The following is a 25,084-nucleotide window of genomic DNA, read 5'->3' as shown; positions in this document are numbered from 1 at the left end:
ATGGACCACAAACAAGGGCATCAGCAAATATTAAGATGCCTTGAAGATGCCATGGAGGTCGTGGGTGCCAGGTTCTCACCGGTGGGGAACAGAGGGATATGGGAGGGCTGAGGCTGGAATCAACCCTATGGTCTTTAATAGAATTGGAGATGTGGATATAGACCCATGTTTTTTTTTTTTAACAGATAAATTTGGAAACATAAAATGTACGTGTCTAAATATATATTGCATTCTAAAATACATAAATTGGGCTTCTTCAGTGGCTCAGTGAGTAGAGAATCTGCCTGCAATCTTGAAGACACAGGAGACACGGGTTTGATCCCTGGGTCAGGAAGATCCCCTGAAGAAGGAATTGGCAATCCACTCCAGTATTCTTGCCTGGGAAATCCCGTGGACAGAGGAACCTGGTGGGATACAGTCCATGGGGTCCCAAAGAGTCGGACACGACTAAGTGACTAAATACACACATACATATATAAATTGTATTTATGTATATCTGATTATTTTTACACACATCAGTAGCAACAGGAACATCTAATGCCCAGATCAAGGCTTCTAAATATTATTCTCTATGAAAAAGAACCAAGCTCTTTGGAGAAATGGTTGATCTTCAGCCACAGACATGGAAAGTGTAAAGTGAACCTAAAACATTTTGTTGTGTCCGAAAGCAAATAAGTGCTCAAAGAATAGTAGGAATTTATCCAAGAGTCTCAGGAGCCAGCTTAACAGAGTTCCTGTGACCACGTCTACAAAAGTTGGGCATCAAAATAAATAACAATTGTCACAGATTATAATCCACTGATAGCCAAAATCCATGAGCCATAGTGGTAATCAACCAATTGATCAATGAGAAGAAGTTCTTCTCACAGAAGAATGGCAGCTAATAAATATAGAAGAAATGGTAGAACCAGAAAAATCACTATGTGGTGATTTTATCTTCCAGACATTTTCTATGTCATCTTTTGTGTCCTTCCGCTAATGTGACCTGGACCATCTTCCATCAGAAGGCAGGGTCTCTACCCCCTCCTCTTGAAACTGAGGGTGTTCAGCCTAGAGAGATTCGACCCAGGGTAGCCAAAATGATAATAAAAGAGTTTTTAAAAGGAATTTGACCTCAGTCTAAGAAATATAGACTCCTGGAGTTCAAATCAGAAAAAGGTGTTTTGTGAACAGGAGCTTCTGCTACAGATTTCCTGAAACAGCACGCTCCCTTCCAACTGTGCACCATGATTTTGTTTATAAGAATTCGATTAACACAGGTTAGAAGATCAGCATGTCAGGGCCCCTCAGGAAGTCCCAGAAGGTGTGTGTGAAACCAGCTTTCCCTTCTCTGCCAGCAGCAACCTGGTGAGTTCAGGTCTGGCCCTACTGGTGTTTCTGGTTCTTTGCTTGGACTCTGACTGTTTAACAGGAAAGAAGGCACCACAGCTGGTTTGTTTTCCCAAATCAGAGACCCTACACTCCTGGGAGACCCCCCGTGACCATGGCAACATGCTACCGAAGCCCATTCTGCTATGGTCTGTTGTCACCATTAATTGAATCGAAGTCAGCTGAACTGGGACCTGTATGCCCCACCGTGGGACTGGTGAAGGCTGTGAGTCAAAAGGTCTTCGAGAATATCTGACTCCCTCTGGGAACCAGCCTGTGGGTGAAGACTCCAGTCAAGCAGGCTGTCCAGCATCAGGAGCCTGGGCCCAGGGGGAGGTCCTGCGGGCTCCATGCAGGGGACGGGGGATAAGAAGAAGACTCACATCGCTGGGCCTTGTAAGGAAGGCATTGGTTCTCCTTCACACCCAGGGCCCAGCAAGGCCAGGCTGGCTCCTTGCCCTCTTTCTCCCAAGGGCCGGGCTGGGAGACGTATCTGACCCAGCTCAGCATGACAGGGCACAGGCATTCTTGCAACATGATGTTTATTGAGGGCCAACCAGGCAAGGGGCAGGCTAGGCTCCTGGCTCACAGTGGACATGAACCGGCCACGAGTGCCTGTGCAGCTGAAGGTCTGGGGGAGGGAGGCCGCTCAGAAATAAATCCATAATGACACATCGGGTGAAGTCAGGAGGGAGCGAGCAAGGTGCCCCAAGGGACAAGTCTTTCTGAGACAAGGACCTGAAACGAAGCCTGAGGGTGACAGGAGGCAGCAGACGGAAGTGGAGAGAAAGAGCATTCCCGGCAGAGAGAGCCAGGAGGGGCCCAAGGCCAGAGGCCAGTGTGCTCGGGCGCCTGGGGTGGGACAACATGGGAGGGACCCCTGTTCATAGGATGCTGGGAGCCCAGTAGGGGCTTGTAGGGGGCGAGTTCTAAGTGCTCTGAATTGTCACAGTGGAGTACTCTGGTTTAATTTAACTTTAAACAGTCACTGCTCTGGGGAAAATGAGCAGGAGAGGGCAAAGGGAAGAGGGAAATGAGTTAGGGGCTCATGTGAGTCAGGCCAGAGTCACAGCGGCCTGATGGACAAACGGAGGTGACTTCCCTGGATTCTGGACCATTGGGAGGAGGGAGGCAGAGGTGGAGCTGTCCCCTCACTTGGGGCCCCTGGCCAGCCCAGCTACAAACTTCTGCCACCTCTCCGCCCAGGTCTCCATGGCAGACTTCTTCTTGGTCTCCGACAGGGCACTGTATCTGTGGGGGGAGGCGGGGGGCGGGATGCCCAGGTCAGCCTGGGGAGGGAGCGGGAGGGGACCTCGGGTGCTGGCAGGGCTCCATGTCCCCAGTCCGAGAACAGTAAAGCGTAAGAGGCAGAGAAGCTCACGGGAACCTTCTGGACCTCTGCCCACACCTCAGAGCGGTGGACTCAGGCGGTGGTGGAGTGGTTCACGCGGCAGACTCACCTGATGGAGTTGATGGCCAGCTGCTTGAGCGTCCTCAGGTCGGCCGACATCCCGCCGATGCCCATGAAGGCCTCGTAGAAATCGTAGGACAGGCCTTTGGCCCCAAAGGCCGCGGGGTCGTCTGAGCTAATCACCATGGGGTACCCGGCGGCCATCATGACGGCGGCGGGGTGGTTTCTCAGGTCAGACACCAGCCTCAGGACCTGCTTGGGCAGAGACAAGCGTGGATCCTTGAGGACTCGTCACGAGGGAGGTGAGACCGTGAGCAGGATAGGGCCCTTCTCTCCCTGTGACTGTTCCGAGCATCAGGACAGCTCTGGGCAAAGTCCTGATGAAGGAAGAGCCAGTCCTACTCAACCATCTCGTCTCCGCTGGCCCAGCCTGAGCTGCCGTCCTGAGCACGGAACCCCGAGGAACCATGTGGCAGTGGAGGATCCCACATTCCCCCTTGCGTGCCCCCCAGGGCACCTTTAGCTCTGTCTACAGCTTCGCCCACGGTCCTGCCCCACTGGGGACCCTCATTACTGGGAACGGTTTAGGCAAAGGCCATTCCTAAATAACTTCATGAATGCTAGTGAGAGAGAGAGAGTGGAGGGACACAAGGGCGTCTTGGAGTGACCACAGGGAGAGAGGCTGGGGAGGCCGGTACCTGGTTGGAGATGGGACAGACTTCGATGGGGATGTTCTTCTTCCAGGCTTCAGCCAAGACTGCCGGGTGCTTGCTCAAAGCAAATCCATGGCCAATCCGGGTCGAGTTCAGTATCACGGCATCCAGAAGATTTCTGTCTACGGAAGTTCCCTCCCAATCTGGGAATAGAGAGGGGTCTTCAGTAGGATGGATAGGACTCCAGACCTTCGGCAGGTGAAGACCCCAGAGTTCCCAGGCAGGAAAAGGAAGAGAAATGAACATTAACACAAATGTGCACACACTTTTCCTTCTGACAACGCTGCCGAAGTGGGTAATGCCCACCTGTATGTATCTGTGTGTGTGTGTGTGTGTGTGTAACAGGTGAGGAAGCGGAAACCTACACAGGCTTTACAGGCTGAGGAAAGGTCCTCAGGTAGAGAGCAGAAAAAGTGGGTTTCAAGTCTTGGTCTGCTTGACCCACAGTCCGTACTCTCTTTTTTTTTTTTTTTTGACTGAACCAGATGGCACGCAAGATCTAAATCTCCGTTAACTGATCAAGGATCAAACCTGCAGTGGAAGCACAGACACCCCCCCGCCCAACCACTGGACCACCGGGGAATTCCCTGCCCCCGTTTTCCCCATATTCTTTCTTTCCATCTTATGTTTGTTTTTAGAAACTGTTTTCTTGGAATTTTATGTGTAAGATCTTTACAATGTGCTGCAGACTCTGTCACTATAATGACTTGTATTAATGTGCACTTACTTTAATTTCCATCTTTAACAAAACTCCTGGGACAACCCATGGCAAGGTAGCCGCAGCCAGCCACCCCACTGGACCTTCCCGCTGGCAGGGCCTCCTGGTTAGAGGTGAGAAGACCGTTCTGACTCCGACAGCCTCCCCAGCAGCCTGGGATGGGGTGGGGGACTCCTGCCGCCCCCCGCCCCACCATTCAGGGAGATGCCCTGGAGGGAACAACTGTTTTTTGGCTTCACTGGATGTAGTCACACCCGGATGTGACACAGATAGTGATATCTGTGAACAAATGGGGAGAGATCCCAGGCCCAGGAGGACAGCAAGGTTGATTACGGTGAATGGTCACAACAGACCTGAATGTGGGTCCTACTGGGTGTGTAGGCCCCATTGCTGGACGCCGAAAGCATCCTAACTGACCCACATGTGAACTATGAAAATGCCACATTTCTCTTGGGAACGAAGCCCAAGAATTCCCATTGCTGGTGAGGGCATGTACTTTAGGTGAATTTTCACTGGTTCCCTAACACTTTCTTTTCAAAGATGTTTTCTTTTTTTTTAATAAAGGTGCATGCTAGGTCGCTTCAGTTGTGTTTGACTCTTTGCGAACTCATGGACTGTAGCCCATCAGGCCTCTCTGTTCATGGGATTTTCCAGGCAAGACTACTGGAGGGAGCTGCCATGCCTTCCTCTAGGGGATCTTCCCTACCCAGGAATCAAACACTGGTCTCCTGCATTGCAGGTGAATTCTTTACCTACTAAGATACCTGGATTTTGTTCAGTCGCTCAGTTGTGTCAAACTTTTTGCAACCTCCATGGACTGCAGCACACCAGGCTTCCCTGTCCTTCCCTATCTCCCAGACTTTGCTTAAACTCACATCCATCGAGTCAGTGATGCCATCCAACCATCTCATTCTCTGTTGTCGCCTTCTCTTCCTATCCTCAATCTTTCCCAGCATAAGGGTCTTTTCCAATGAGTCCACTCTTCGCATCAGGCAGCCAAAGTATTGGAGCCTCCTGGGAAGCCCATTAGATATTCAAGTCCTGGCAAAATCCTTTCCTAGGACCATGTCCTGGGATTGAATTGATTTCAGAGATGATTATGGTTTCCCAACCAAATCTCAGGGGCTTCAAGCCTAACAAATGCCACGGCCCCTGCCCCGCCCTGAGTCATCCCAGCTTCCCATCCCTCACAAACCATTCTTTACATCTCCTAGAATAGCTTTGATCTAAATTGGCTCCAAATGGACTTGAAATGTCCAGAAAAGGAGATAAATGTGCAGGAACCCCTGCTTTGGAGCTGGTGTGAGATGCCAGGTTTCAGCCTGGCTGTGAAATCCTGACTCTACCCTTGGCTCCTTGGTCCTCTCAGGTGGCCGGACCCTTTGGTGTTCTGAGGCGTGTGGGGATAGGGTGCAGCAGATCTAAGCCCCCCATATCTTCCCCGGGATCTGACGTTGCAGCCATGACCTGCTGCTTCCGCTGAGGGTTTACACGTTTTGGGGAGCGTCTGGAGGCTAAGCGATGACCAGTGAGACCACAGACAGAGCTTTGAGGGGCAGAGACCTGGCCAGGCGGATGTCGGTTCAGAAACAAGGGCAGCCAGGCTGCTTGAGTAGAGCTGGGCCCCCTCACCCTGGTAGGTGCAGACTAGGGTCCCCCACCTTAGCCTGATGGACGTGGACAGGCAGCCCCCCTTCAGCCTGGTGGGTGTGGACAGGCAGCTCCCCCAGGCTGGTGGGAGTTGACAGCACCCCCCCACCCAGCCTGGTGGGGGTGGACAGTGACTCCCAGTCACAGAACTGGCCTGTTGGTCCCTCTCCCCCCACCTCCCAGGGTGTGACTTTGCACATGAGTCCACCTCCAAAGCAGGGTTCGCTCATTATGAAATTGACATCATCAGAAAGGGTTCCCAGCTTCTTCTGGTGGACCAGTCACCCTGTTTGGCTGAAGCCTCAGGCTCCTCGCTTGCAGATGGGGGTGGGGTGCCCTCCTGGCAGGACCAGGTAAGAGCCACGGGTAGGGGATGTGAAGCACAGCTGCCCCAGCACCACCGTGCCCCCTTCTCTGGGCACTGTTATCAGCACAGGCTCAACAATGTGCGGGAAGCAGACATGAGCCGTGAGCTGATGTAGGGCCATCCCTCCACCGGCCGGGGTTCTGTCTGTGGCCTCGGAGATGTTGAGGGGTCCCTGCCCATCAGCCCTGTGCCCGGCGGTGTCGCAGGCTCACCAGTCTCTCCCGCGTGGAAGAAGTAAGGCAGGTGAACGCCCCGCGAGGCTGGAATCATCAAAGCCTCCCTGTAGTCGTACAGGGTGTGGCCCGTGTCCTCGCGCCCCACCTGCAGGACAGAGCGGGCACGTGGGGCACCTGCCGGCCCCCTGCCTCACCTTGCTGGAGTGCCCTGCCACCACTGCCACGGCCTCTGTCATGGCCGTAAAGAGAGACCAGAAGCAGGACTGGGGAAGAAAAGAGAGCTGTGTGGCTCTGATATAACCACCCACCTTATTTTGGGGAGGCTGGATCCTGTGAGCAGCCCTCAAGGACCCCAGGAGGACACCCTGGTCCAGAGAAAACAAGCCCTCAAGATCTGCTCCGGGGCCCCAGTGGGTCTGAGAGCAAGAGCGTGAGCTCTCTTGGGTAAGACATGCAGATTCCAGAAGCAGGGTTCAGATGCATCTAGCTGGTTATACTAACTTAGCTTCTTCATAAGATTTAAGAAATTGTCACCTGGATGGCCCGGCTGTTATTTAGGGGAGAGGGGAGTGGGAGGGGTGCGACACCACCCAAGGATGTGCTGGAATCCCGGACAGAGCCCCCCAAGGCCCGGCCACATCTCAGCTTCCAGACACCCACCCTGGGCTGCAGGCTGAAGAGCCAGGTGTCATGCCCAGTGTGGGGACCAGGGAGTGGGGACAGCCTCTCCTCGTGCCCCTTCCTGTTCAGGAACTACCCTTTCCAGCCTTCTTCTGACCTCTTCTGCTCTCCCTTCACCCCCCAAGACCCCAAGGGAGGGTGTCAACAGTGCCCCTCAGCCCTTCCCCGGGGGCTTCGCTCTGGGCCCATTACCAGGTCAAACCCCGCCACTATCCCAGGGAACTTGGCACGAAGATCCATGGCTGTCTGGATGGATTTCTTGATGAGAGACTCGTTTTTGGTTCTGCGGGAGAGACAGAGAGAAGCACGGGTATCAGCTCCCAAGTGGACGGCTGACCACGTCCAGGGCTCCCAGCTGCTGTGTCTCAAACCCTCAGCACAACTGCACATAACCCTACCCCATCCAGGCTGCTGAGTCCCTCTTAAACACAGACATTTTGCCCAAATCCACTCCCATCAAGGAGTCTGGCTGCACCAGAGGGACCCAAGTCTCTGGAAAGCCAGTGGGGTAGGGGTCCACAGGACAGGTTTTACTTGTCTGCATTTGGATGAAGAAAAGTGGCCATGATCGAAACTTGCCCTGTGTCCCTGAGAGATGGTCCTGGAAATGTCCAGCTCTCTGCTCTCTGGGCACCTGTGAAATGTCGTGGCCACCCAATCCCTGTGGGGCACCTGGGCCTGTCCCCTGATTCAGTCAAAAAGGCCAGAGTGCTCCGGAACCAGATGACCAGGCTGCCTCATCTCCCCTGAAGCTCTCTCCTTTCCAGCCCAGGCCAGGGACCAGGCAAGAGCATCGCCACAGGAGCACCAAGAGAAAAGGCGCAGGCCTATGATGGGGGAAGTTTGGCCCACCCACTCCGATCCCTAGCTCTGCACCCCCCACACCTGCCCGTCCCTCCCTGCACCCACGCAGGAGCTGGGTGCCCTGCCCTGCCCTGGAGCTCCTGCCACCAAGCCCCCAGGGAGCCTTCACCAACCACTACTGCCAGCTCCACCCTGGCCCACCAGCTCCAGCGGCCCCAGGTCTCACCGGGAGGGGAGGGACTCCAGGGATGTCTGTTTGCCCTCCCACCTCCGTGGCTTAGCAGGTAGGACAGCTGCCCCTCCCCAGCCCTCCAGCTGGACACGGCACAGTCTATCCAGACTGACTGCCCCTCAGCAAGAGGGAGACTCTTCCTTGGTAAAGTCAGGTGAATTGTTATAGGCTTTCTGCACTTGCTTAGAGCAAGGGTGGATCTGTCTTCGCAGTGCTTGAGCTTGCCATACAGATGGGGTTGCCGTGAGGCAGAACCTGGCCACCAATTGAAACAAAACCATCGGAACATTCAGGGGAAAACACTAACCCCATAACTGACCACCGAGGCCAGGGTAGGTCACATCCTGGACTTCCATGGTACATGGAGCCCATGGTGCTTGGGCCCTGGGGGTCTCTGCCCCTGGCCACACCTCCCTGACCTTCCTCACCCTTTTCTCCTCCTGTCCCATCCCCTCCCATCCCCGTGGCTCTGCCCACAGCCTGTCCTCCCAGTTCCTCCAGGCTCAGCTTCACTCACTCTCACCTGTGATCCGAAAAAATGAGTTTGATTCCAATAAACCCAGGATGCGTTTTTGCAAAATTATGAGCCACTTCTTCGTAAGTCCTCACCAACCACTCTCGGCTGTAGACCGTCCCGTCCAGTTCATACACCTGTGAGGGAAGCAGGGTTCCAGCCAGATGTCAGAGGTGAGCAAGGCAGGACTTCATTCCCAACTGCCAACAATCTCCAAAGCCTGGTTGATGGCCTCTGAGGTTGACCAGAAGTCCCAGCCTTGAATGGGCTGATGCTCTTGGTACTGTGAGATTGGGGTGTCTGTTTCTCATTCAGGCCTGAATCCTTCCACCTAGAATAGTGTATGGCAAGCAATTGGTACTCAGGAAGTGTTTGTGCAGCAAATGAGCAGCAGGCCAGCTGAGGACAGGATGCCAGCCAGAAAGAGTGGTCTGAGGACCCTCTTCATCTCCCCACTCTCCCACCCCGAGGCGGGGGACCCTGAGGTAACCGAGCCACTAGGGACACCAAGGTGACATGGCCAGGGGCAGAGTGGGAAGACGCAGGGATGCACAGTAGGTTTGACAGAGTTAAAAAAACACAGTGGAGAAGAGCAGGCCTCTTGCTTCTTCATCTCTGGGGGTCCTGAAGAGTAATTATAATGTGCCACCCCCAAACGTGTCACTTTTTGCAGGACTATTTTGAGCTAAAGGCAAATAGGAAGCTCAAAGGCAAACAGATCTCTGTGCCCGCCCGTCTGCCTCAGAGCAAGATGTATATTTCTGTCTGGAAGGTATCACCTTCCAGCTCCTATTCCAGAAGGAGAGACACCCACGCTTACCAGCAGAGACAGAAACTGGGCACCAGAGTGGGTCTGAACAAACAAACCTGACAAAATAGCCTCTATCTTCTGTTAATTCCCCCATACACTGACCATCCCACAAGTTGCTACTCCTAGAAGCCAAACACCCTTTCTTTTGTCTTACTGCTTCTCCACAATTTATCACCATTTGTTAAAATAGTATATCAGAACCTGGTATACCCACTTCTTTGGGTCTTCACTTCCATGAAGGTGTCCATGCACATAAAGCTAAAACATTAACATCAAATAAAATTGCTATGCCTTTTCTCCTGTTAATGTGGCTATTGCAAATTTAATTTGCAGTCCCCAAGAACAGAACACTGTGGTATGACTAAGCCCAAGTGCTGCAACTACTGAAGCCTGAATGCCTAGAGCTTGTGCTCTGCAACAAGAGAAGCCACCGCAATGAGAAGCCCACGAACCGCAACTAGAGAGTAACTTCCACTCTTAGCAACTAGAGAATAAGCCCGAGGAGCAACAAAGACCCAGCACCGCCAAAACTAAATAAATAAACACGATTTATTAAAGTGAAGTGATTTAGCAAAAGGGTTTTTTAAAAAAAATGTTGGCCTCAGGGACTTTACTGGCAGTCTAGAGGTTAAGACTTCATCCTCCAATGCTGAGGGTGAAGGGATGATCAATCCCTGGTCAGGGAATTAAGATCCCACATGCCTTGTGGCCCAAAAACCAAACCAAAACATAAAACAGAAGCAATGTTGAAACAAATTCAATTAAAGTTTTAAAAATGGTCCCCATCAAAAAAAAAAAAAAAAAAAAACCCACATTGGATTCAATTCAGATTATGGCAAGCCTTAACCATAGTTTAATTAAGGAATTGTATTTGTGGGGAAGTTATTCAAACTACATACAACTTTCATAAACCAGTGTAAGATTATGAAATTTCCATTGTCTATGATATCATGCATTGGAGAAGGAGATGGCAACCCACTCCAGTGTTCTTGCCTGGAGAATCCCAGCGATGGCGGATCCTGGTGGTCTGCCGTCTATGGGATTGCACAGAGTCGGACACGACTGGAGCGACTTAGCAGCAGCAGCATGATATCATGGAATTAGAGAATGTGAAGTTGAAGGAACAAAGGGACATTGGGGTCAGAGTTGCTCGAGGTCACACAATCCATTTGTGTCAAACCAGAAACTAGGACCCAGAGGTTCTGACTGGAGACACAGCCAGCTTTCACCTGGAGAGCCTGACTCTCTGGAGCTTCTCCTGTTCACTAGGCATTTTTGCTCTGTCAGCTGGGTCTCATTTTAGAGACGAAGAACCCTGCTGGCTCAGATGGTAAAGAATCTGCCTGCAATGCAGGAGATCCGAATTCGATCCCTAGAATTCAGCAATGGTGTGAAACACGGTCACTACAAGAAATTGTATTTATTTATTTATTTTTGGCGGTGCTGGGTCTGTTGCTGTGAGGGCATTTCTCTAGTTGCTGAGAGTGGGAGCTACTCTCTAGTTGCGATGTGTGGGCTTCTTATGGTGGTAGCTTCTCTTGTTGCAGAGCACAGGCTCTAGGGATCTGGAAGGGATCAAAACTTTGAATCCCTAGGGTCAGGAAGATCTCCTGGAGGAGGAAATGACAACCCACTCCAGTATTCTTGCTGGAGAATCCCAAGGACAGAGGAGCCCGATGGGCTATAGTCCATAGAGTCGCAAACAGTCAGACACGACTGCAGAGACTTAATACACATGCTTCACTAGTACACATTTTAGAGATGAGGATTTTGAGGTTTAGAAAGGGTAAGAAACTTGCTCCTGCTCCCAGGCTGGAGTAGGGGGTGCGGATGGCTGAGTTTACTTGGAGGCATGGTGGGGGGTGGTCTCAAAGTCTCCAGCCACCCAGGGAGAAGAAAATGCCTGGGTCCTACCCCGGGTTAATTAAATCAGATTCCCTGGGTAGAAGCTGGTTTTTTTTAAAACTTGCCCAGGTGATTCTCCTGTATGTGCCTCTAGGTTTCACAGTCTTGTGAGGAGCACAGTCACAGAATAACACCGTAGAAGGTGCTGCCCTCAGGATTCCCTAGAGCAGCAGCAATAACTTGAAACATGGTCACTACAGCAAAAGCCAGGTTGAGTTCCTAGAGAAGGAGTCTGCTGAGAATCCATGACAAAACCCCGGGGGTGGATAGGGGGAGCACTAGGACCGCTGGTCACACCAGTGACAGCATCCAAGAAGGTATCTGGGAACGACCATCCTGGGCTCCCAGGCATGTCCCCCCCCCCCCCCCCCCCCGACCGCTAGACCGCCCACGGGTCAGGGCCAACCAGGCAAGCTCCTGAGGATAAACCCTTGGGAGCTCCACTTGGAAGGCTGGCCCGATCCAGTCAGAGTCTCCGATTCCGGCCATGGGGGCGGGGATGGGGTCCGGGGAGATCAGACCCGCCTAGCAACTGTTGCTAAGGACGAGTGGCCTTTGTGATGGAGCATTAGTGACACAATAGGAGGCTGGGCCGGCAGCCTAGTCCATCAACCCTCGTCCCAGACCCTGAATTAGCCCCACGAGCAGGGAGGGGAGGCCGGGGCTCAGAAGAGAATTCCAGGGCAGACGTCTGGATTGGTAATGTGCCGATGGCTCCCCTACTCTGGAGAATGGGGGCGTCAGCCCGAAACTCTCCATGGCAAGGGGCCTTTGTTCCGGGGTCAGGCCAGAACCATGGGCAGATTCCATGCCCCTGGGCCTCCACCTTCTAGGAATCCTGGCTGGGTCCGGAGGGGCTGGCGAGAGAGGGGAGCTGAGCAGCTCCCCAGGGGAGACCCCGGAGCCAGTTGTCCCCAGGGGGCGTGGCAAGAGGGGAAGGGGGTGAGGAAGCCGACCCTCCATTGCAATTCCTCAGCAACTTCCCCAGATGCCCGCCACGGGCTCAGACCCTCTCTCCCAGCCATCTCTCCCCTCTTCCCCTCCCCACCGGAGCCCAAGGCCCCTCCCTGTGTGGAGGCCTCCCTCCCACTCCCTACTACTGAGAAAGCCGGCAGGATGTGACCACAGGAAGCGACCCCCGGGCCAGACTCCCTCAGGGAGCACCTCTTGAGACGTGATGTGGACCCGGAAGTCTCAAAGCCCAGTCCCTGCTCACTGCCCACGTGGCCTGGGCCAGACCCCTCGACCCTTCCCCACCTCATTCCCACGGGTGTAACTGCAGGTTGTGAGGCTCAGATGAGACGGTGCAGATGAAGCACTTGGAAAAGGTCTCAAAGTGTGGTCTGGGTCAGAGAGCCTGAATCAGAACCTCAGGGTGGCGGTGGAAGTGGCTGGCTAATTAAATGGGCTGCTTCCTGGCCCCACTCAAGACCCCAGATTTGGGATCCTGGTAGGTCAGAAGCCAAAGAGCACCTCCAGATTAGTCCCGTGCACACCCACCACTCCTGAGTGTGATGACCACTCCTGGGGCTTCTGAAGGACCTGGGTGGGGGGAGGTGGTCCGGAATGACTCATAGGCTAACTGGGGATCCAGAGCTGGGAGGAAGCCAGTTCCAAGAAGGGGGAGGGGGAGGCAGGGCTTAAGCCAGACTCCAGAGGAGGATGGACTGGAGGTGGGGAGCCAAGGCTAGGGGAGAGATGGGATTTCAGGGCAAACTTGGAATGATGGTTCTTGGAGATGTCCTGTCCTCCGCCCTGCACAGGCCAGCCCTAGGCGAGCTCACCTCTTTCCAAAATTCTTCTCCTAGTGGAAGGTGGACTGGACCCTCTCTTTTCTGTTGAAAGGAACATTTATACTTATTGACTCTGCTCACAAGGCTGGCAAAGGTTCTCCTGGGGGCAAGGTCAGTCCCACTCCCACTTCCCAAGAATCAGAAATAGGAACAAAAGTCTGTACTCAGCATTAAACCGTCAAACAAACACCAGATTCTGGTAGAGATGCCCACCCTCACCTGGGATGGCCTGGAGGAGGATGAACACACCCAAGGGAAAGGCGGCCAGTCCAGGACGCACAGGAGAGTAGAGACCTGGAGGGTGGGGGGAAGGGGTCCTGACTCTAGAATGACTGGTTCTCAGGGCAGGATCAGCCTCCACCACAGGGCCTGCCAACCCAGCAAGTCACTCTAGGGCAACAGAGTCCCTTTAGGGATTCCACCCAGGATTTAATAATGTATCAGATTCTGAAGAAGAAAAATATCAGATAGTTTGGCTTCAGTAGAAGTTAAGATTTGCCTTCAGACTTCCCTGGTGGTCCAGTAGTTGAGAATCCTTGTCAATGCAGTGGACATGGGTTCGATCCCTGGTCCAGGAAGATTTCATGTTCCGTGGGGCAACTAAGCCCTGTGCCTCAGCCACTGGGCCCAAACTCTAGAGGTCGGGCTCTGCAATAAGAGAACCCACCATGATGAGAGCTGCTTGCATTGCAAATTAGAGGGTAGCACCTACTCACCACACCTCGAGAAAGCCCACTTCTGGCAAAAAGACTTAATACAACCAAAAATAAATACATAAAAAGTTTAAAAAAAGATTTGCCTTCAACCCAAGGCAATAGAAAAAAAATAAATAATACCTAATCAAACTTACAAGGTTTTCACAGCAAAGGATATTATTTAAAAAAAAATGAAAAGACAACCTATGGAATAGGAGAAAATATTTGCAAACGATGCAATAGACAAGGCTTAATTTCCAAAATATGCAAACGGCTCATATAATCCAGCAAGAAAAAAACTATAGAAAAATAAGCAGATGACCATAATAGACATTTTCCCAAAGAAGACATACAGATGGCCAGAAGGCACATGAAAAGACGCTCAACATCACTCATTATTAGAGAAATGCAAATGAAAACCGCAATGAGGTATCACCTCACATCAGTCAGAAAGGCTATCATTAAAAAGTCTACAAATAATAAATGCTGGAGAGGATATGGAGAAAAGGGAATCTTCTTACACTGTTGGTGGGAATGTAAGTTGGTACAGCCACCATGGAGAACAGCATGGAGGTTCCTCAAAAAACTGAAAATAGAGCTACCATATGATCCTACAATTGCCCTCCTGGGCATATATCCAGACAAAACTAATTTGGAAAGATACATACACCCTTATGTTCATAGCAGCATTATTTACAATTGCCCAGATTGGAAGAAACCTAAATGCCCATCGTCAGACGAATGGATAAAGAAGACGTGGTGTATATATACAATATATATATACAATGGAATATTGCTCAGCTGTTAAAAAGAATGAAATAATGCCATTTGCAGCACCTGGATATAACTAGAGACGTATCATACTAAGTAAAGTGAGTCAGAAAGAGAAACATCAGATGATATCGCTTATATGTAGAATCTAAAATGTGACACAAATGAACCTATCTACAAAATTAAAACAGACTCACAGACATAGAGATCAGACCTGTGGTTGCTAAGGAGGGTTGAGAAGAAAAGCAAAAGGCTGGGACTTTGGGATTAGCAGATGTAAACTATTATTTATAGGATGGATAAACAACAAGATCATACTGTATAGCACAGGGAACTATATTCAATCTCCTAGGATAAACTATGGTGGAAATGAGTATTTAAAAAAGAATGTATGTGTGTAAAACGCAGTCACTTCACTGCAACATAGAGCAGAACAACACTGCAAATCAACTATATTTCAATTTAAAAGAAACAGATTTGCCTTCAAGACAGAATTTACCAATCAGGAAGCCTACGTGTCTGGTCTAGTTGGCAATTTTCTCTTAAAACTGTATTCTGACTTTCTTGCGCATACATCTGTCACTTATGACTTTGGTCAATGTGTGTCAGTCTCTGGAGCCCTTTTACTTCTGGGTGTACAAACAGTAGAATTTCTGAGCCTACAAAGACTATGGCATTTGGTAACAAAACTGAAATACTGCTGTCCTTGGAGTCAGTCCCCGAGGCCTTGGTTGACTCAGTAATTTGGATGAATGTGGGCAGACAGTCTGGAAACTGTCAGCTGGACACCACAGCCATTCCCATCAAATACTCGCTCCAACATTCTGACCTTTATAACTTTGTCTACCCTCACACCCCTAGTCAGATCCACTAATGGTTTTGGTGCAGCAACTCGTTGGGCCGCCCCCAACGTTGAGGCGTCGGGGGAACTTCCCTCCACTCGTCTTTGCAAAAGGCTTTGGGTCCCTGGCCAGGGATCCAGCCCATAGACCCAAGCCTTACTGTCAATCTTTAACTTGGTTAGACAGCCTCTGTTGCCCCTGGTGATCGCGGGTTGGCTTACTGGTTATCATCTCTGCATTCTGGCTTTTAAATTTCTCCAAACTGGGGTAAAGAAGGAGAGGACTTGTTTGGGGCCCTTTCATGTTGGGTAAACTCGTAGGAGGTCTCTTTAGCCCACCCAACCTTAGGGAGTGCTGTATCAAAACCTGCTTTAATCCCATCAATGTCCACTGTTAGCATCCCATTTCTTAACAGCCATCTGAAGTTTCCCACGCTGCTGTGACCAGTCCTGTGGTCCCCCAGTGACCCTTTACAATTGTCCACCTTGTTGGGAAGAGTCCATAACAGCTCCCCTCTTCCCCTTTCCTTTCTCCAGGGCCCCCACTGGCTTGCTAATTAACAGATCTTTATCAGCATCTGAAAGACCCATTCCATTCTGCTTCTCAAACCATTCTGTGTGTTTGAGTTAAGGTTACATTTCTTTGTATCCACCTTTTGGTCTTAACATTGGTACCAATAAGACAGGTGTTTGCAAAGAGAGGTCGCTAAAATATCTACCAATTTAGAAGTTTCTCCAGTTCAAAGTGTCTGCCATGGAGAGTAGGATCTTAACACAAACACACACCAATCAGGCTTTCCGTGGCTTAACCATGAAGAAGAGGTGTTACAGGAGAGGGCAAAGAACACGGCCACACCAGATCCAGAGAGTTGGCGCCCCAAGATGGTCTGAGAAAGCAAAGACTGTAGTGAAGGCTGAGATGACAGAAGCCCCCGTGGACGGGGACCCCTTGTGACAAACCCTCCTAGGAGCCAGCACAATTGTGTGCTTCCCACCGTCAGTGACAGCCGAGAATCCCACTGGATCTGACTGGCCACCAAATGCCCCGTGCCTGCACCTTCTGGATGATAGGACCACGGTGAGTTTTCTCACTGGTCCTGAGGCCAAACTCTCAAAACAGAACAAGAAAAAAGGAAAAGGCATCATGCCAAAGGTTTTCCTTCTTATGACACAACAGACAGAGACACAGGAAAACAGACACCATCTCTGGGAGGAAAAGGATTAACAAGCCCAGAGCTCTTACCAACTTTACCATCCCAGAAGGTCTAAGCCCCAGGAACCAGCTCCACAAATATTTTCTCCTGCTGACCTAATTTTAGAAATGAGAAAAAAGACTCTTACCGCTCCTACTTCCAAAAACCCTGCAGGCAGAGATCCGGGGACTGACTGATGGATAAGGGTTCTCACCTTCTGCCAGGGTTTCTGGGCTGTGGCAGCCTGGGGCCACCTAGGCAACTGGCCAGCTGTCAAGGAGGGGGGAGGGGGGAGGGCAGGTGGGATGGGGACTGGGGGGGATGGGGTAGATGGGGAGCGAGGGTGGCATTTCCCTCTAGGTTCTTCTGGCTGGTCTAAGGATTAAGCTGACATGAGACAGATTAACAGGAGAAAATGAAGCACAAGCTTCATAACACCTGTACACGGGAGAGACGCAGGAAGAGGGAGCCACTCACCCATATGGCTGAAGCCCTCGCCTTAAATACCTTCTTCAGCTCAAAAGACAAAGAGGGAGTTGGGGGTGGGGGTTTGGGACTTCAAAGCGGAGGAAAGCAATTCACTGGGTGATAAACAGCGAGTGTTTGGTGAATACATGTTTTCTGGGCCCACAGGGACAAGGGACAGTGAGGACTCTGGTTTCAAGCCCTGAAGTCTCTGTACCACACCTGCGGTATTCTCTGCAGAGGCTGGTGACAGCTTTATTCTGGGAATGGGCCCTTCATCTAGGTTCTTTAAGAACTTAGAGGAGGACTTCCCTGGTGGTGCAGTGGGTAAGATTCTACTTGCCAACGCAGGAGACACGGGTCTCTCTTCCCTGGTCTGGGAATATTCCACACACTGTGAAGCAACTAAGTCCATCCATCACAACTACTGAGCCTCTGCTCTAGAGCCCAGGAGCCTCAGCCACTGAAGCCCGCACACCTACAGCCTGTGTCCACAACAAGAGAAGCCACCGCAATGAGAAGCCCTCACACCACAATGAAAGATCGCTTCTGTTCACCGCAACTGGAGAAAAACCCAGCCAGCAACGAAGACCCAGTGCAACCGAAAATAGGTAAATAAATAAAAGTACTATTTTTTACTTAGGGGGAAGGTCAAAGGCTCTTCCTGAGTCCTATGGGCCTTGACTGTTTCTGCTCAAAATAACCCACAGGCCAAGGGACAACTTGAGGGTGAGCCGCTCCCCTGCACTACAAAGTATTCACACTCCTCTGAGTCCCCCAGAGAGAGTCAGTCAGTACCTAGGACACCCCAACCCCACCTCCCCCTAGAAGTCCTCTTCAAAGACCCACCAGGAGCATCCTCTCTCAGCCATACTTGGCTCCCCTGGGCTCCTCATAGGATGCCCACTCTGCCCCCAACCTGGACCTGAGACACCCCAGCAAAGCTGAGGTCGGCCCAGCTCATGTACCTGAGGCTCTGTCACCCTTTTCCACTGGCCAACATGCAAGGTCCTACTCAGCAATTTTCTTTTTAATACTTTAACACTTTGGGATATTTTTGGACTCCTCCTAATCTTTTCCATTCCTTTCCCTTTGACCTTCCTTCCTCAAAGTCAAATCAGACGTCTCTATTGCCCACAGAAGAGACCGACCCCCAGGGACTTCCCAGCCCCCACTCTACACGCAACCAGACCCGTGTACCAGATGGCTCAGCGTCCCTGCACTGAGGTCGCCATCCTGCAGCACGCTTTGACAGGAAAGCAGGCGGTCGAGGACATCCAGGCTCGAGGCACTGCCCAGAGTGCAGGTAGGTGTCCAGGCACCAGCAGGCCCCGAGTGTCTGGGGGCGCTGGGACGTGGGGGTCAGGGGGGAAGGGAGGTGATGGGCAGTGAGGGCTAGCCCAGTGCATTCCAGGGCTCCGTGCTCACACGGCCCCTGGACAGGCGCCAGACCCCCGGGGGTGAAGCCGGGGCTTGGTGCTGCGGGGCACCAGGGTGGGGAGCCAGTGTCACTCGGTCACTCTGTCACTCTGCAGGGTGACAGCAGAGCCTGGCCCAAGCAGAGGTGAGCAGAGATTGCTCACCGGGTACAGTGACGCTCTGATCTCCAGGTACAGCACGTTGTCCTGATAGAACTCCTCCAGGCCCTGGGACAGGTAGTCCCGGAACACCGGTGCATACCTCACCAGGTCCCCCATCACGAAGAAGATGGTCTTGAACTTGGCCCAGATCGCATCCTGGTCTGTGTAAGTCACGTAGGGGTTCTCGGTCATCAGAGTGAGATTTCTCAGCAGGCTGTCAGGACACAGAGGGTGGGGGGAGGCGTGCCACAGGCCATCACCCTGGCCCTTGCTCCGGTGGAGGCCCCCCACCCTCAGACCTGCACTTGCTCCCCAGGAGACAGCAGGCAGGACACACACCCACCCACCCCAGCCAGGCCCACCTGTTGCCTTCCACCTCTTAGCCAGGCTGACCCCACAGAACGAACATCCCAGGTCAAGCTCTCCTTGGAGGGTTTTGTGCACTGAATTGCATCCCCCAAATTCATATGTTGAACCCTAATCCCCAGTGTGACTGTGTGTGGAGATGGGGCCTTTTAGGAGGTGGTGTGGTGGCTTCCCAGCTGGCTCAGTGGTAAAGAATCTGCCTGCCAATGCAGGAGACACAGGAGTTGAGGGTTTGATCCCTGGGTCGGGAAGATCCCTGGAGGAGGAAATGGCAACCCACTCTAATATTCTTGCCCAGAGAATCACGTGGACAGAGGAGCCTGGCGGGCTGCAGTCCATGGGGCTGCAGAGTCGGACAACTGTGTAACTAAAACCACCAGCACCAAGGGCAGAGAGCTGCATGAACAGGACCAGCATCCGAGACCCTAGGGTTGCACAGAGAGTGAGAAGACAGCTGGCCATCAGCCCAGGAAAGGGGCCTCCGAGAAACCTGCCCACACCTCGATCTCGGAGTTCCAACTCCAAGAACTGTGAGAAAATACATTTCTCTCCTTTAAGCCACCATCTCTGGCATCCCACTGGGGCAGCCCCAGCAAGCTCACACTCGAGGTCTGATGGAAATGACTGTGGGCTTGGCAGCCCAGGACATGAGTAACTTCCCTGTTCAGCCATGCATTCATCAGCTGTGTGGCCCTGAACAACCTCCTTACCCAGGCTGAGCAGCATTTTCTTACTCATAAAGGAAACAGTTCCAGAAAGCCCTCTGTAGATGGTTCTCTGATTAGAAGAGTTATAGTAATTCTTCATAGGTCTGTTAGGAAGCTGCTCATTATGTTTTCAGGCTATCTCGTCCACCTGGGACCCTTTCGGCTCTGAGAGCCAGGAATTTCCTTGTCTCTACCCTTGCTGATGGAGAAGGCGATGGCACCCCACTCCAATACTCTTGCCTGGAAAATCCCATGGATGGAGGAGCCTGGTAGGCTGCCATCTATGGGGTCACACAGAGGCAGACATGACTGAAGTGACTTAGCAGCAGTAGCAGCAGCACCCTTGGTGAGGGTCTAGACACAGCAGCAGAGTTGCTGATCAAATCAGGTCTACACGTACCAGGAGTTTGCTTCGGATGGGAAAGGCGTGGAACACTGTGGTGAAGCAAAGCATCCTGTACAGTTAAGAGAAAAAGCCTCCTGATTTTTTTAAGGTCAGGTGTTTCTTGAAAGGTCTGCTGCATGGGGACACCGTATGCCACCCCCACCCATGAAGGTGCGAGACAAGCTCTTTGCAAACCAACACCCACCTGTTGTCAAACTCCGAGACGTTATGCAGCCCCTTCCGAAACTTCTCCAGCAAAACCCACTGGGGACATTCTGCCGGCTTCGGGGTGGGGGGAGTCGGATGAGCAAATCTGAACTGCGGGATCCCCCTCCGGGTGAAGCAAAAATAGCAGTGGGGCCTGTACGTGGCATTTTTCACCAACCAATCCGGGCTGGTGATGCTGAAGTCGTGGACGTGAAGGGCGGCCCCTGAGGGGGAGAGTGGGTGGGCGGGGTTTCTACAGGGTGAAGTTCTTGGGAACCCAGGGCCCTTTCCCTCTGCGGCTCAGAGCCGGCCACAGCCTCCTGGTTCCCTGACTCCCTCCCTCACCAGGAGGGGCCCTGGGTGGTCTCATTCAAGAGGCAGCAGGCAGGTTTGGAGTTGGAAGACCGGCTTCCAGCTCCTGTCAGGAGCCTGACCTCCAAACAAGTCCTCAAGTGGCCCAGTGTCATGTGAGGGGGTTTAAGAAAGAGGAGCCCCACCTGCCCCCTGGCCTGTCTGCCCAGGATCCTGGAGTCCCCCAGCCAGTTCCCCATTACCCCATCCGCTGCCTGCCAGCTCCCTGCTTCCTGCCAGCATCGAGCAGCTTCCTCCAGACCTCACCCTGACTTGAGGCTCAGTGTCCACCTCCTCTGCTCTCCGGCCTTGATGCTCACCCCATGACAGGTGTCCCACTGTATGAGCTCTGCCATGCTCCCCCCCTAAACAGTGAGGCTACCTTACCGACCTCACAGTTTTTACATTGTTTAATCTCTACAATACTAAAAAAAAAAACAAGGACAGAAAAATCCTTACAAGCTGCAAAGTGCAATTTATGTGTTCACAGTGACGACACATTTCTGTACTAGTCTCAGCTACAAATTGGCACTTGCCATCTACCTCTACAAGGATTAAATTATGAGCTGCTGCAGCTGCTGGCCTTCAACACCCCTGAAAGGAGTTCAGGGTGGAGAGCAGAAACGAGGCCCTCTGTGCTCTAGGAAAAACTGGCTGGACAGTTTTCTGATAGTTGGATATTTTCAGGAGACGAGCTTATGAACCCACTTCTTGCATCTCCACATATCTAGAAAAGCACTGAAATCCTTTATGGTGACATCCGTTCTTCGTGACTAACAGTAACCTACACGCAACTAGCAAAAACCTGCAAAAAATGTGTGCTTGATTGTAGGAACTCCCCTTCACCAAAATCACATATGTGCTGACCTCCCCCCTGCCCCCACCACCACCTCTTTGGAGCAGTTTCTCAGAATTATCTGAGATGCTATAGTCTTCATTTTGCCCCAAATAAAACTTAATTCACAACACTCAGGTCATGCACTCAGGTCATGCATTTTTTCCCAGTGGATGCTCGCAATGAACTACAAGAAATATGTTTGTCCAGGATGTATCCTGTTTGGTAACTTGGCCCCTGGAAAGGCTAGAAGAGCATATGAAAGGAGGGATGAGGTTCTTGTGGGGGACAACTTGCAAGCCCACCAGGGATGCCCGGTGACACCCAGGCCTCCTCCCTGTCTGTCTGACACTGAGTCCCCTCAGAGCCGGGGTTTTGGTTTCCAGGGTGGACAGAAGCCATGTGGACCCCCGCCCCCTGTCCACCAGGGAGAAGGAGCACACAGGACCCCCATGGAGTTTGCGCTCCACTAGAAGAGAAACCACCAGATACAATTTAGTTCCTCCAAGTCCCCAGGGCCCCAGTACCCTCCCCTCCAGGCCCCTACCTTTAGGCATCTTCTTCAGGATGTTAAACACCTCACTTTTCTCAATGAGGTTCTTGGCTTGGAAGAAGTGCATGCTGGGCAGGATGCTCCCCTTACTCAAGGCCTTATGCATCTCAGCCTCCTTGAGGGCCTTGAGCCTCTGGTTGGCCAGCTCCTCCTCCTGAGTCAGCACCAACTGCCCCCCAATCCGCATCATCTTCTCTCTTGTCAACAGCTGGTTTCGCATGTCATCTCCGGACATGGACGTGGCCGGGCAAAAAGAAGACACAACCACGGCCAGCAGCAGGGAGGGCAGGGCCAGCCGCCCCGACATTGATGCTGGGATGCCTGGAAGAGGAGATCACTCAGCTGTAGACTTGAGGTGGGGAGGGGGCAGAAAACTACAGATCTAAGTGTTGAAGCTGGAGGAGGTTCAGTAGATTACCAGGAGGCAGCATACAAAAAACTCTTCTCCAAGACCCTGGAGAAGAGATCCCTGAAGCTGGACAAGGACAGTCTCCCCACACAAACACTCATCATGAAGCTCCCAGATGGGAGCTCGTCCTTAACGAGCCCAGCTCACATTCAGAGGGAGACACCATAGACTGTCTGGGTTTTACTTTCAAATATAACCCTGGTGGTTCAGCTAGTAAAGAGTCCACCTGCAATGCAGGAGACCCCGGTTCCATTCCTGGGTCAGGAAGATCCCCTGAAGAAGGGATAGGCTACCCACTCCAGTATTCTTGGGCTTCCCTGGTGGCTCAGCTGGTAAAGAGTCCACCTGCAATGCAAGAAACCCTGGTTCGATCCCTGGGTCAGGAAGATCCCCTAGAGAAGGGAAGAGTAACCCATTCCAATATTCTGGCTTGGAGAATTCCATGGAATGTACAGTCCGTGGGGTCGCAAAGAGTCGGACACGACTGAGCGACTTTCACTTAGTAACCAGAGAGCAGAAGGTCACAAGGCTTGTGAAGAAAGCCACAACATGAGAAAGGAACTAAAAAAACAGCCCAGACAAGGAACTAGCACAGAAAAATAAAAAGAAGTCCAGAAGAACCATGGTTAACCTCCTTACAGGAACGAGAAAACATGCTTCTAAGAAACAGGTAAAGCACAGTGTGAAAAATACACAAAACAGGAAAGAGCTTTCAGAAATTAAAAGCAGGAGTACTGAAATTTAAAACCTTTACCAGCAATATTAAAAGATGGAAACGAAGAGAAGATTTAAGAAAGCAGGACAAAAACAGGAGTGAAGAAAAGAAGAATATTGGGTTCAGGAAACCCAACACCCAAAAAAACACATTTCAGAAGGAAAAAGAAACAATAGACGGGAGGAAAAAGGGAATAAATAATATAAGAAATTGTCCCAGGGGCTCCCCTGGCAGCCTAGTGGTTAAGTCTTCATTTCCCAATAATATCCCACATGCTGCATAGCCAAAAAACCAAAACACACAACAGAAAGAGTATTGTAACAAATTCAGTAAAGACCTTGAAAAAATATTGAAAAAAAAAGAAATTGTCCCAGATCTGAAGATCTGCCCCGCTGAGTGTGCAAGACTTGCTGAGCACGCAGCAAGTATCAACGGCGATATCTCAGAAACTGAACACTGATGCTTCCGGCAGCTCCCAAAGAGCAGCTGGCCTAGGTGGCCAGTGAGCGGGGGCTTGTGGGCAGAATCAAGGAGCTCCCTGGTTGGATCTACCAGCAGCCCCTGACCTGGGCTGACTCCTGGAACCACATAAATGTGGAATTCCTAATGCACACTTGAGGGTATGCTCCTTTCTCTCAGGAAGTATCAAGGCTGTAAATGAGGAGACCCCAGGCCCAACCCCAAATGAGCATGTCCTGGCGAGACGTCGGGCTCATCGCTTCATGTCTAAGGGCCTGTCTCCTCACTTGCAGCAAGGGTGAACTGGGTGAGACCAGTGCTTCTCAAAGTGGGAATCGTGTGTCAATTTTGTTCATATGGAATAAAATACTTATAAGACGCCACGCTCCCCATGCAGGCAGCCTGGGTTCAATCCCTGGTCAGGGAACTAGATCCCACAGGCTACAAGTGAGAGTTAGCATGCTGCAACTAAAGGACCGAGAGTTCAAATGCAGCAATAAAGATCCCAGGTGCCGCAACTATGACCAGATGCAGCCAGACAAATAAATAAAATAGTTTTTTTTTTTTAATTGAAAGTGTGATCATCATCAGGACACCTTGTCCAAGATCCTTTCCAGGGCTGGCTTTCAATTATTCAGTGGTTGTATCAGACTCCAGCATGGCAGGGCTGGACCTCAAATCTGATAACTGGGCTTTGGGAAAATCCCTGCCCCTTCACCAGGTCCTCAGATCTCTCCCCAGATGACAGTGTTTGCCGAACCTGAAGTCTCCAGGCAGGGGACAGTGACACCATCCCTTAGACACCGCTACCCATCACAGAGCCGTCTTATCCCACCCACGTCCTCCACCCAGGACCCCACCTCTCGTCCCCTCTCCCCCAGTGACATTGAACAGGAGCCACCACCCCCAAACCTCCCACTCCGTCCTCTCCACGGAGTGGAGCATCCATGTGGCCAGCACCCAGGGCTCCTCCCAGCCGGCCAGACGGAAGTGTGTCCAGCGCTGGTCAGGAGCAGCCCAACGGAGCGGGACAAGAAGTCATCCTGTCCAGGTGCTCACTCATCTCCTCCCTCTGGGGCCTGGCACTTACGCTTTTAGAAGAAGGCGCAGAAAAATGCTACAAAAACAGCTTGTTTGCAGGCTAAGGAACTTGTGCATCTGTTGAGCCTGAGTCACGAACTGGGGCCTTGGCAAGTGGCGCAACCCCAGCTGCCCTGCCCCTCCCACCCCCAGGATCACCCCAAGGGCGGGCCCCCGCCCAGATGAGTCCCTACTGCCCCCAACCACCTACACGCCTCGGCCCCAGGCCCCACCCAAGGGACCCCAATTACCTCGGGACAGCTCCAGAGACAGTGACTGCGGGTTCCGTTCCCACAAAGGCCCTTTGGAAACCGGGGCTCACAGTCTTT

At 51.9% G+C, this 25,084-nt stretch overlaps 1 protein-coding gene across 8 annotated transcripts; it reads right to left on the bottom strand.

The window, feature by feature from the left end:
- Positions 1–228: 228 nt before the first annotated feature.
- ADA2 (adenosine deaminase 2) lies at positions 229–25,084 on the bottom strand. 8 transcript variants are annotated; one of them, XM_061124620.1, is made up of 11 exons: positions 25,007–25,084; positions 22,087–22,413; positions 20,352–20,577; positions 18,692–18,902; positions 16,694–16,759; positions 8,644–8,771; positions 7,277–7,367; positions 6,440–6,548; positions 3,478–3,635; positions 2,829–3,034; positions 230–404 (listed from the first exon to the last, which is right to left on the bottom strand). In XM_061124620.1, exons 2-11 carry the CDS (start codon positions 22,397–22,399, stop codon positions 257–259), a joined length of 1,656 nt encoding a protein of 551 aa, XP_060980603.1. In that variant the 5' UTR covers positions 22,400–22,413; positions 25,007–25,084; the 3' UTR covers positions 230–256. The 8 variants fall into 8 exon arrangements, with proteins under 8 accessions (XP_060980607.1, XP_060980603.1, XP_060980602.1 ...); XM_061124619.1 differs by lacking the exon at positions 25,007–25,084 and adding an exon at positions 24,766–24,921 and having other exon boundaries at positions 231–404; XM_061124621.1 differs by lacking the exon at positions 25,007–25,084 and adding an exon at positions 24,766–24,921 and having other exon boundaries at positions 232–404; positions 2,829–3,031.

The sequence above is a fragment of the Dama dama genome, chromosome 22, assembly GCF_033118175.1.
Source record: "Dama dama isolate Ldn47 chromosome 22, ASM3311817v1, whole genome shotgun sequence".
NCBI classification, from domain to species: domain Eukaryota; kingdom Metazoa; phylum Chordata; class Mammalia; order Artiodactyla; family Cervidae; genus Dama; species Dama dama.
This window is presented reverse-complemented; position numbering and strand designations above follow the sequence as displayed.